The sequence below is a fragment of the Crinia signifera genome, chromosome 9 (genome assembly GCF_055691185.1).
Source record: "Crinia signifera chromosome 9, ASM5569118v1, whole genome shotgun sequence".
NCBI lineage: Eukaryota > Metazoa > Chordata > Amphibia > Anura > Myobatrachidae > Crinia > Crinia signifera.
In genome coordinates this window covers 166,474,601-166,487,766 of record NC_139225.1, presented here as the reverse complement: position 1 = coordinate 166,487,766, position 13,166 = coordinate 166,474,601, and the positions used below count along the sequence as shown (strand labels likewise).

Here is a 13,166-nt window from a genome sequence, read left to right as displayed (position 1 = left end):
CATCATCCCCTCACAGTACCTATAACATTATTCCCCCCCAGTCCCTATATAACATTATCCACTGACCCCTCAGTCCCTATAACATTATCCCCTGACCCCTCACAGTCCCTATAACATTATTCCCCCCAGTCCCTATATAACATCATCCCCTCACAGTACCTATAACATTATTCCCCCCCAGTCCCTATATAACATTATCCACTGACCCCTCAGTCCCTATAACATTATCCCCTGACCCCTCACAGTCCCTATAACATTATTCCCCCCAGTCCCTATATAACATTATCCCCTGACCCCTCAGTCCCTATAACATTACCCCGCCCCCCAGTCCCTATATAACAGAACCCCCTCACAGTCCCTATATAACATTATCCCCTGACCCCTCAGTCCCTATATAACATTATCCCCTGACCCCTCAGTCCCTATAACATTACCCCCCCCCCAGTCCCTATATAACATTATCCCCCCCCAGTCCCTATATAACATTATCCCGACCCCTCACAGTCCCTATAACATTATCCCCCCCCAGTCCCTATATAACATTATTCCCCACCACCACCAGTCCCTATAACATTATCCCCTGACCCCTCAGTCCCTATATAACATTATCCCCTGACCCCGCACAGTCCCTATAACATTATTCCCCCCCAACAGTCTCTATAACATTATTCCCCCCCCCTCCAACAGTCCCTATAACATCATTCCCCCCCAGTCCCTTTATAACATTATCCCCTGACCCCTTAGTCCCTATAACATTATTGCCCCCCCACCACCACAGTCCCTATAACATTATCCCCCCCAAAGTCCCTATAACATTATCCCCCCCCAGTCCCTATAACATTATCCCCCCCCCCCAGTCCCTATAACATTATTCCCCCCCACCTCCCGATAACCTTACCCCCCCCCCAGTCCCTATAACCTTATCCCCCCCCCCAGTCCCTATATAACATTATTCCCCCCAGTCCCTATAACATTACCCCCCCCCCCCCAGTCCCTATAACATTATTCCCCCCAGTCCCTATAACATTACCCCCCCCCCAGTCCCTATAACATTATTCCCCCCCACCTCCGGATAACCTTACCCCCCCCCCCCCCAGTCCCTATAACCTTATCCCCCCCAGTCCCTATATAACATTATTCCCCCCAGTCCCTATAACATTATCCCCCCCCCCAGTCCCTATAACATTATCCCCCCCCTCCCGATAACCTTACCCCCCCCAGTCCCTATAACCTTACCCCCCCCCAGTCCCTATATAACATTATTGCCCCCCCACCACCCCCAGTCCCTATAACCTTATCCCCCCCCCCCAGTCCCTATATATCCCCCCCCCCCCCCAGTCCCTATATAACATTATTCCCCCCAGTCCCTATATAACATTATGGGGGCAGCCGGGAGCGTTCTGCAGGTATACAGCACTGTATTACGTCCCGGCCCTCAGCCCACACGAGCACGGCGGCGGCCGCGATGCTACAGAATGTCTGTAGTGAGTGAGGTGTGTTGATAAAGTTATGCAGACGGTTACTATGGGAACACACACAGGAAGCTGATCAGAAACCCGGAAGCGGAAGCGGCTACAGGAGGGAAGAGTTTTCGAGCGAAAACGCCGGAGCAGCGTGATACAGAGAGAACAATGTGAGTGTCCGGGTAACCTCTGTATTATACCCTCACCCCTGTATTATACCCCCTATATACACTCACCCCTGTATTATACCCCCCTATATACCCTCACCCCTGTATTATACCCCCCTATATACCCTCACCCCTGTATTATACCCCCCTATATACCCTCACCCCTGTATTATACCCCCTATATACCCTCACCCCTGTATTATACCCCCCTATATACCCTCACCCCTGTATTATACCCCCCTATATACCCTCACCCCTGTATTATACCCCCCTATATACCCTCACCCCTGTATTATACCCCCTATATACCCTCGCCCCTGTATTATACCCCCCTATATACACTCACCCCTGTATTATACCCCCACCCCTGTATTATACCCCCCTATATACCCTCACCCCTGTATTATACCCCCCTATATACCCTCACCCCTGTATTATACCCCCCTATATACCCTCACCCCTGTATTATACCCCCTATATACCCTCACCCCTGTATTATACCCCCCTATATACTCACCCCTGTATTATACCCCCACCCCTGTATTATACCCCCTATATACACTCACCCCTGTATTATACCCCCTATATACCCTCACCCCTGTATTATACCCCCTATATACCCTCACCCCTGTATTATACCCCCCTATATACCCTCACCCCTGTATTATACCCCCTATATACCCTCACCCCTGTATTATACCCCCTATATACCCTCACCCCTGTATTATACCCCCCTATATACCCTCACCCCTGTAGTATACCCCCTATATACCCTCACCCCTGTATTATACCCCCTATATACCCTCACCCCTGTATTATACCCCCCTATATACCCTCACCCCTGTATTATACCCCCCTATATACCCTCACCCCTGTATTATACCCCCCTATATACCCTCACCCCTGTATTATACCCCCACCCCTGTATTATACCCCCCTATATACCCTCACCCCTGTATTATACCCCCCTATATACCCTCACCCCTGTATTATACCCCCCTATATACCCTCACCCCTGTATTATACCCCCTATATACCCTCACCCCTGTATTATACCCCCCTATATACTCACCCCTGTATTATACCCCCACCCCTGTATTATACCCCCTATATACACTCACCCCTGTATTATACCCCCTATATACCCTCACCCCTGTATTATACCCCCTATATACCCTCACCCCTGTATTATACCCCCCTATATACCCTCACCCCTGTATTATACCCCCTATATACCCTCACCCCTGTATTATACCCCCTATATACCCTCACCCCTGTATTATACCCCCCTATATACCCTCACCCCTGTAGTATACCCCCTATATACCCTCACCCCTGTATTATACCCCCTATATACCCTCACCCCTGTATTATACCCCCCTATATACCCTCACCCCTGTATTATACCCCCCTATATACCCTCACCCCTGTATTATACCCCCCTATATACCCTCACCCCTGTATTATACCCCCTATATACCCTCGCCCCTGTATTATACCCCCCTATATACACTCACCCCTGTATTATACCCCCACCCCTGTATTATACACCCCTATATACCCTCACCCCTGTATTATACCCCCCTATATACCCTCACCCCTGTATTATACCCCCCCTATATACCCTCACCCCTGTATTATACCCCCTATATACCCTCACCCCTGTATTATACCCCCCTATATACTCACCCCTGTATTATACCCCCACCCCTGTATTATACCCCCTATATACACTCACCCCTGTATTATACCCCCTATATACCCTCACCCCTGTATTATACCCCCTATATACCCTCACCCCTGTATTATACCCCCCTATATACCCTCACCCCTGTATTATACCCCCTATATACCCTCACCCCTGTATTATACCCCCTATATACCCTCACCCCTGTATTATACCCCCCTATATACCCTCACCCCTGTAGTATACCCCCTATATACCCTCACCCCTGTATTATACCCCCTATATACCCTCACCCCTGTATTATACCCCCCTATATACCCTCACCCCTGTATTATACCCCCCTATATACCCTCACCCCTGTATTATACCCCCCTATATACCCTCACCCCTGTATTATACCCCCACCCCTGTATTATACCCCTGTATTATACCCCCCTATATACCCTCACCCCTGTATTATACCCCCCTATATACCCTCACCCCTGTATTATACCCCCTATATACCCTCACCCCTGTATTATACCCCCCTATATACTCACCCCTGTATTATACCCCCACCCCTGTATTATACCCCCTATATACACTCACCCCTGTATTATACCCCCTATATACCCTCACCCCTGTATTATACCCCCTATATACCCTCACCCCTGTATTATACCCCCCTATATACCCTCACCCCTGTATTATACCCCCTATATACCCTCACCCCTGTATTATACCCCCTATATACCCTCACCCCTGTATTATACCCCCCTATATACCCTCACCCCTGTAGTATACCCCCTATATACCCTCACCCCTGTATTATACCCCCTATATACCCTCACCCCTGTATTATACCCCCCTATATACCCTCACCCCTGTATTATACCCCCCTATATACCCTCACCCCTGTATTATACCCCCCTATATACCCTCACCCCTGTATTATACCCCCCTATATACCCTCACCCCTGTATTATACCCCCCTATATACCCTCACCCCTGTATTATACCCCCCTATATACCCTCACCTCTGTAGTATACCCCCTATATACCCTAACCCCTGTATTATACCCCCCTATATACCCTCACCCCTGTAGTATACCCCCTTATATACCCTCACCCATGTATTGTACCCCTATTATATACCCTCACCCCTGTATTGTACCCCCCCTATATACCCTCACCCCTGTATTATACCCCCCTATATACCCTCACCCCTGTAATATACCCCCCTATATACCCTCACCCCTGTATTATACCCCCCTATATACCCTCACCCCTGTATTATACCCCCCTATATACCCTCACCCCTGTATTATACCCCCTATATACCCTCACCCCTGTATTATACCCCCCTATATACCCTCACCCCTGTATTATACCCCCCTATATACCCTCACCCCTGTATTATACCCCCCTATATACCCTCACCCCTGTATTATACCCCCCTATATACCCTCACCCCTGTATTGTACCCCCCTATATACCCTCACCCCTGTATTGTACCCCCTTATATACTCTCACCCCTGTATGGTACCCCCTTATATACTCCCACCTAGTGTTCCCTCTAGAAATGAGGGCGGGCAGGGCGCCGCTGCACGGGGGCAGCGCAAGGGGGCGGACCGGGCCCGCCGACATCACAGTTGTGGGCGGTCCCAGGCCGCGACGTCACGAAAAGGGGCGTGCCCTGCCAGCGCCATCACTAAAGGGGGCGGGCCCGGCACCGCCAAAGTTACTGTGCTGCCAGGGAAGCGGTGGGAATTGCCGTCTAAGGCGGCGCTACGCTTCCCCGTGCACGCAGCCAGGGCAGGCACCACGCTGTTTTAGCGGGGCGCTGCTAGCAGGGCAGGGTGCATATGCCCTGTAAAAATCGGGCAGGGCGCAGCGCCCCGCTAAAACAGCCTGGCAGGAACACTACCCACCCCTGTTTGGTACCCCCTTATACCCTCACTCCTGTATTATACCCACCTTATATACCCTCACCCTTGTAGTATACCCCTTATATACTCTTACCCATGTATTGTACCCCTATTATATACCCTCACCCATTTATTGTACACCTATTATATACCCTCACCCCTGTATTGTACCCCCTTATATACCCTCACCCCTGTATTGTACCCCCTTATATACTCTCACCCCTATATTATACCCCCTTATATACCCTCACCCCTGTATTATACCCCCTTATATACCCTCACCGCTGTATTGTACCCCCCTATATACTTTCATTCCTGTATTGTACCCCTATTATATACCCTCACCCCTCTATTATACCCCCTTATATGCTCTCACCCTTGTATTATACCCCCTTATATACTCTCACCCCTGGATTATACCCCCCTATATACTCTCACTGCTTTATTGTACCCCCCTATATACTTTCATCCCTGTATTGTACCCCCCTATATACTTTCATCCCTGTATTGTACCCCTATTATATACCCTCACCCCTGGATTGTACCCCTATTATATACTCTCACCTCTGTATTATACCTCCTTAAATACTCTCACCCCCGTATTGTACCCTATTATATACCCTCACCCCTGTATTATACCCCCTTATATACCCTCGCCCCTGTATTATACCCCCTTATATACCCTCGCCCCTGTATTATACCCCCTTATATACCCTCGCCCCTGTGTTATCCCCTATTCTATACCCTCACACACATATATATATATATATATATATATATATATATATATATATGTGTATGTATCTCCCTCACCCCTTCTATCTATGTGTGTGTGTGTATTATTTATTTATTTAGTATTTCCCCATGTATATGTAAGCTAAGAACACAGCTCCTATAATAAGCAGATCATATGGTGCTTGCTGTGAGTGGTGCCCTGTAGCTTTTCTATAAGGAGGCACATGCCCACATTACATATGACGAGTGGCTTTGGCAAGCTGCCCGATAGTTCTGTACCCCATTGTGTGAATTTATACTAAAGCCCACAGCTCTCCTCTGTAGCGGTCACCATGTACAGGAATTGGTCCCCCGCAGTCCAGCTGTTGTGCTGTCTGATCAGTAACGGCTTGCTGGACACTGGGTCAATCCATATCAAATGATCCTCAATTCAATTGGTTGTTTGGCTTTTTTTGTGTGTGTGATGATCCCTGTAAGTCAGAAACTACCATTACTTTTACTAACCCCTTCATATGATAATGGCAGCCATTTTTGTATCATGGCGTGACATTTTTCGCACTGCGGACGTTTGGGGTAAATGCCCAGAAAAGTCCTAGAAAGCTGGGATAGAAAACATTATTTTCAGCACATTTCAAGCTTACTTTTATGACATAACTATTTTCACCCAGTGCATTCTGACAGGGGTCATCACCCACACCACAAAAATAAAATATATATAGTCCATAAGCCAGGGTTGGATTGATTCTCATGGATGAACCCCTATTGAAATTAATATCCTGGCATGGTGCAATGGGGCCGTGTTTGGATCTTGGTTGCTCCCGCTGTGATTATTTAGTGGCGATGGCAGTGTACTGTCACCGTTCCCGTCCCTTGTTTCCTGTGTGGTCAGTGTAATCATCGCGGTCTTCTATCCCCAGGAGTCTCCTAAACAAGCCCAAGAGTGAGATGACCCCAGAGGAGCTCCAGAAGCGGGAGGAAGAGGAGTTTAACACGGGGCCCCTGTCTGTGCTCACACAGTCCGTGAAGAACAACACACAGGTTCTCATCAACTGCAGGAATAACAAGAAGCTGCTGGGGAGAGTGAAGGCGTTTGACAGGTGAGTGGATCTCTGTCAGGTGTTTGTCTCTATGGTGGGAGATGTCAGGGTGGTGTTACTGACCCCCCATCTCTCTCCCTGTCGCCCTCAGGCACTGCAATATGGTCCTAGAAAATGTCAAGGAGATGTGGACGGAGGTTCCAAAAAGTGGAAAAGGGAAGAAGAAGTCGAAGCCGGTGAACAAGGACCGATACATCTCCAAGATGTTCCTTCGAGGAGACAGCGTCATCGTTGTGCTCAGGAATCCACTGCTGGCGGGAAAGTGATGTCTCAAGCAGGCTGTCACTGGGAGCACTGGTTATATTGTGGAGGCATCCTATGCGTGGGGTGGGTGTGTCGGGTCCCATGTAACATTTGTCATTGTGTTTTGTTTTTCTAATAAACAGGATTGGTTGTAGATGTGTGGTGCGTGCTTACTGTATGAGCCGTGTCGTACGTGTACAGTTCCTCCGCGTGTAATCCTGTGCTCCGAATAATAGAACATGTCTCTATATATCAATCACACAAATAACATGATGATAATGAGGCATCAGTGTATACTTACAGAGGGGTGAGGCATATATCAGACCTGTATAATCGTGTTACTGCTGTATCCGGGAATGGGAACGAATACCCCTTTACCACCTAAAACCCAGGTAACTGAACACAGGTTTCAAGGAACTCCAGCCATACCGCAGGCAGGTCCCGGATTAGTGGCAGGTTTTCCAGGGAGCCTAATTCAGACCTTATCGCAGGGCACATTTGGTTGGCAAGTCGACAGAACCATGCTGCACTGCAGGTGGGCAGATGTAACATGTGCAAAGAGAGTTAGATTTGGGTGAGTTATATTGTTTCTGTGCAGGGTAAATACTGGCGGCTTTATTCTTACACTGCAATTTAGATATCAGTTTGAACCCACCCAAATCGAACCCTCTGCACCTGTTACATCTGCCCCCCTGCAGTGCAGCATGGTTTTGTCTGTTTGCTAATAAAATGTACCCTACAATCATGTCTGAATTAGGCCCAGTGTTATATTGGGCCCTAGGTGGATGACCCCGGTCGTTGGCCATGAATCTAACGCAGGTAAGGGTGTAACGACCCAGAGAACTATTTCCACTGTAGACCCAGCAAGAAAACGAGTTATTGTGTGAGGTTTCAGCATTGAGATGTTGCCAATGGCAACTAAGAAGATTCTAGCTTTCCTTTTTCTCACTTTACTAAATGTACCCCCAAAGTGTCTGAGTTTTTGCCACTTTTCACAAATTTCACTGCCAGCACTTGTGGCTCATTATGGTTGTAAAGCAGCATGGACCCCTCTCTGCTGTCAGTGGGTCAGAGTTACGCGGGCCCCTCTCTGCTGTCGGTGGGTCAGAGTTACGCGGGCCCCTCTCTGCTGTCGGCGGGTCAGAGTTACGCGGGCCCCTCTCTGCTGTCAGCGGGTCAGAGTTACGCGGGCCCCTCTCTGCTGTCAGCGGGTCAGAGTTACGCGGGCCCCTCTCTGCTGTCAGCGGGTCAGAGTTACGCGGGCCCCTCTCTGCTGTCAGCGGGTCAGAGTTACGCGGGCCCCTCTCTGCTGTCAGCGGGTCAGAGTTACGCGGGCCCCTCTCTGCTGTCGGCGGGTCAGTTACGCGGGCCCCTCTCTGCTGTCGGTGGGTCAGAGTTACGCGGGCCCCTCTCTGCTGTCAGTGGGTCAGAGTTACGCGGGCCCCTCTCTGCTGTCAGCGGGTCAGAGTTACGCGGGCCCCTCTCTGCTGTCAGCGGGTCAGAGTTACGCGGGCCCCTCTCTGCTGTCAGCGGGTCAGAGTTACGCGGGCCCCTCTCTGCTGTCAGCGGGTCAGAGTTACGCGGGCCCCTCTCTGCTGTCAGCGGGTCAGAGTTACGCGGGCCCCTCTCTGCTGTCAGCGGGTCAGAGTTACGCGGGCCCCTCTCTGCTGTCAGCGGGTCAGAGTTACGCGGGCCCCTCTCTGCTGTCAGCGGGTCAGAGTTACGCGGGCCCCTCTCTGCTGTCAGCGGGTCAGTTACGCGGGCCCTTCTCTGCTGTCAGCGGGTCAGAGTTACGCGGGCCCTTCTCTGCTGTCAGCGGGTCAGAGTTACGCGGGCCCCTCTCTGCTGTCAGTAGGCCAGAGTTACGCGGGCCCCTCTCTGCTGTCAGCGGGTCAGAGTTACGCGGGCCCCTCTCTGCTGTCAGCGGGTCAGAGTTACGCGGGCCCCTCTCTGCTGTCAGCGGGTCAGAGTTACGCGGGCCCCTCTCTGCTGTCAGCGGGTCAGAGTTACGCGGGCCCCTCTCTGCTGTCAGCGGGTCAGAGTTACGCGGGCCCTTCTCTGCTGTCAGCGGGTCAGAGTTACGCGGGCCCTTCTCTGCTGTCAGCGGGTCAGAGTTACGCGGGCCCCTCTCTGCTGTCAGCAGGCCAGAGTTACGCGGGCCCCTCTCTGCTGTCAGCGGGTCAGAGTTACGCGGGCCCTTCTCTGCTGTCAGCGGGTCAGAGTTACGCGGGCCCTTCTCTGCTGTCAGCGGGTCAGAGTTACGCGGGCCCCTCTCTGCTGTCAGCGGGTCAGAGTTACGCGGGCCCCTCTCTGCTGTCAGTAGGCCAGAGTTACGCGGGCCCCTCTCTGCTGTCAGCGGGTCAGAGTTACGTGGGCCCCTCTCTGCTGTCAGAGTTACGCGGGCCCCTCTCTGCTGTCAGCGGGTCAGAGTTACGCGGGCCCTTCTCTGCTGTCAGCGGGTCAGTTACGCGGGCCCCTCTCTGCTGTCAGCGGGTCAGAGTTACGCGGGCCCCTCTCTGCTGTCAGCGGGTCAGAGTTACGCGGGCCCCTCTCTGCTGTCAGTAGGCCAGAGTTACGCGGGCCCCTCTCTGCTGTCAGCGGGTCAGAGTTACGTGGGCCCCTCTCTGCTGTCAGAGTTACGCGGGCCCCTCTCTGCTGTCAGCGGGTCAGAGTTACGCGGGCCCTTCTCTGCTGTCAGCGGGTCAGTTACGCGGGCCCCTCTCTGCTGTCAGCGGGTCAGAGTTACGTGGGCCCCTCTCTGCTGTCAGAGTAAGGTGTTAGCGTGTAATTGGTTTGACATGTAATAATGACCTTTTATTCAAACTTTCGCTTAAAAGGCCAAAAACTTATATATGGAAATAAATAATAATACGTAACTATCTGCAGGTTGGGTATTAGACTGCGCGCTGATACACAGATATAATGGGTAATGTATGATCACAAAGTATATACTCTTGCTATAAATGGCTCATTAGTTTTGGGGCAAGTGCACTAAATTGAATCCCTGTTATTGTATGCCCCCCTTTACTATAATGCCATCCACGGCTTATGTATTAAAGATCCAGTCATAGGCACTTCCATCTTCCTAACGCCAGCGCTGTGCAGGACTACCCGCTGCCTATGTCCTGACGTACAGTTGCTTATGGGGAGAGATGATCATTGCCCCTCTCACCAGGTAAGGATACCCGAGTCACTGGCATCTGCCATATTGTGACTAGCTATCGCCTTATACATTTTACACCCACTATAATGACTGCAGAATAAAGGCAGGACTCAAATAAGGTGCATCGATTTGGGGCGTTAAACCGTACATCCGGATAACCATAACCGTGCAAGCATGTATAAGAACACCACGTAGCTGGGCTTGGAAGTGCACGCTGACTGGGCAGGATGGGGGAGGCCATGCTGGAGTTCAGGGGATCGGTGATGTTATATTGCTGCTTATTTATTTGGTGTGTTGTGGCTACGGGCAGGTACACACCTATATTATAGCTTGACAATTTGATTGTTTACAGATAAATTCAAATGACAAATTGGGCATATTGTGTGTGTACCCACAAATGTACGCCCCAGAGGGTCTTATCCTATGTCTTCTGGTCAGCCATGCTGCATGGCCAACCAGCACCTCCTCTCTTCTATACACCCTGACCCCTATGTCCTACACACCTTGCCGACTACGTCCATCCCACCTCTCTCCTACGTCCCACCCCTACACACCTTGCTGACTACCCCAACTCTCCTTTACCCTATACACCCTGACCCCTATGTCCAGCCCCCTCCTCTCCCCTACACACCTTGCCGACTAAGGGCCTTATTCTAGTTCACTCTTTGAGGCAAATTCCTTCTTAGCTGGACAAAACCATGTGCACTGCAGGGGGGCAGATGTAACCTGTGCAGAGAGATTTCGCTTTGGGTGAGTTATTTTGTTTCTGTGCAGGGAAAATACTGACTGCTTTATTTTTACACTGCTATATTGCAGATCTCACTTTGAAGAAAACCCCCACCCAAATCTAATTCTCTCTGCACATGTTACATCTGCCCCACCTGCAGTGCACATGGTTTTGTCCAGCTAAGAAGGAATTTGACTCTTAAGAGTGAAGTAGAATAAGGTCCTAAGTCCATCCCAACTCTCCTCTCCCCTACACACCCTGACCCCTATGTCCAACCTCCTCTCCCCTACACACCTTGACAACTACGTCCATCCCAACCCTAAACACCCTGAACCTCGAATTCCCAATCCTCTCATACCCCCTACACACCCGGCTCCCTATGTCCCACCTCTCTTCACCCCTACATCCCACCCCATCTTATCCCCTCCACAAACTGCCACCTACTTCCCACCCCCTCCACACCCTGGGCCCAGGGGTAGCCAACTCCAGTCCTCAAGAGCTACCAACGGTTCACGTTTTCCAGCTCACCTCGCAGGTACACAGGTGCACTCATTACTGACTGACACATCTTAAAAAGTGGAGCTAATTACTTCACTTGTGATTCTGTGAGGAGACCTGGAAAACATTCACTGTTGGTAGCTCTCGAGGACTGGAGTTGGCTGCCACTGCCCTGGGCGGTATTCAGTGCTGCGGGGAGGGGGTATCTAACGGTGAGGATAGCTTATTTTCCTCGTTGTCAAACCCTGTTTGGCCAGAATCCTCGTCATCTGAGGATCTCCTTAAACGGTGAGGTTCGCGAGCCCCGCCGTTTAAATGGCCAAACTAGCTGTTTCCACCTCGCCGAATGGAACCATCGAGGTGGAAACGGTGAGTGTAGGGTAGGGAGTTGAATACTTGACTGTGAGCTATCAGCATTTCTCACCGTCTGGGGACATTGAATACCCCTCCCTGACTCCTACATCCCATCCCTCCTCTCCCCTACACACCCTTCACCCAAGCTATTGCCTACACACCCTACCCTCTACCTACCACCCCTCCTCTCCCCTACATCCTACCGCTCACATTCCCTATATACCCTGACGCCTACATTCTTCCTCCTCTAAACACCCTGCCTCCTACCTCACACCACCTCCTCTCCCCTACACACCCTACCCCCTCCTTTCCCATACGTCTCACGCCCTCCTCTCCCTTACCCCCTGTCAGTACCACCCCTCCTCTCCCCTAAACACCCTGCCTCTTATATCCCACCCCTCCCCTACACACCCTGCCCCCTACATCTGGCCCACCCCCTCCTCTCACCTCTACACACCCTGCCCCCCTACATCCGGCCTCTCCCCTACACACCTTGTTCCCTATGTCCGTCCTACCCCTCCTCTCCCCTACACACACTGCCCCCTATGTCCTTCCTACCCCTCCTCTCCCCTACACACCCTGCCCCCTACTTCCATCCCTCCTCTCCAACACACCCTGCCCCCTCCTTTCCCCTATGTCCCATCCCTCCTCTCCCCTGCACCCTACCTCCCACCCCTTACTCTCTCCTACACACCCTACCTCCAACCCAGCTCCTACACACCCTGCCCCCTACCTCACACCCCTTACTCTCTCCTACACACCCTACCTCCAACCCAGCTCCTACACACCCTGCCCCCTACCTCCCACCCCTTACTCTATCATACATACCCAGCGGTGAATAAGTCTAGACTTCGCATCTGTGCGGGGGAGACTGTGGCGGGGTGGCATTTACCTGATCGCTGGGCACTGAAGAAACACAGCACAGTGATTAGGTCTGAATTAGGCCTTTTATCAAATAAAGAAGAAACAAAGGCATAAAGTTTCATATTGGCATTAAAATAAATATGTTTTCCCAGCTGTATTTCTTTATTGTAATTTCTACATGGCCTTGCCCAGAATGTCCATAACATGGGGCTGATACTTGCTGGGAATTTCTCCCCTACACACCCTGCCCCCTACCCCACC

The 13,166-nt window shown here is 51.1% G+C and overlaps 1 protein-coding gene across 1 annotated transcript; it reads left to right on the top strand.

The window, feature by feature from the left end:
* Nucleotides 1-1,485: 1,485 nt before the first annotated feature.
* On the top strand, nt 1,486-7,453 carry SNRPD2 (small nuclear ribonucleoprotein D2 polypeptide). The gene is made up of 3 exons (XM_083160674.1): nt 1,486-1,633; nt 6,877-7,056; nt 7,148-7,453. Coding segments are annotated over exons 1-3 (357 nt in total). The 5' UTR covers nt 1,486-1,631; the 3' UTR covers nt 7,323-7,453.
* Nucleotides 7,454-13,166: the final 5,713 nt, after the last annotated feature.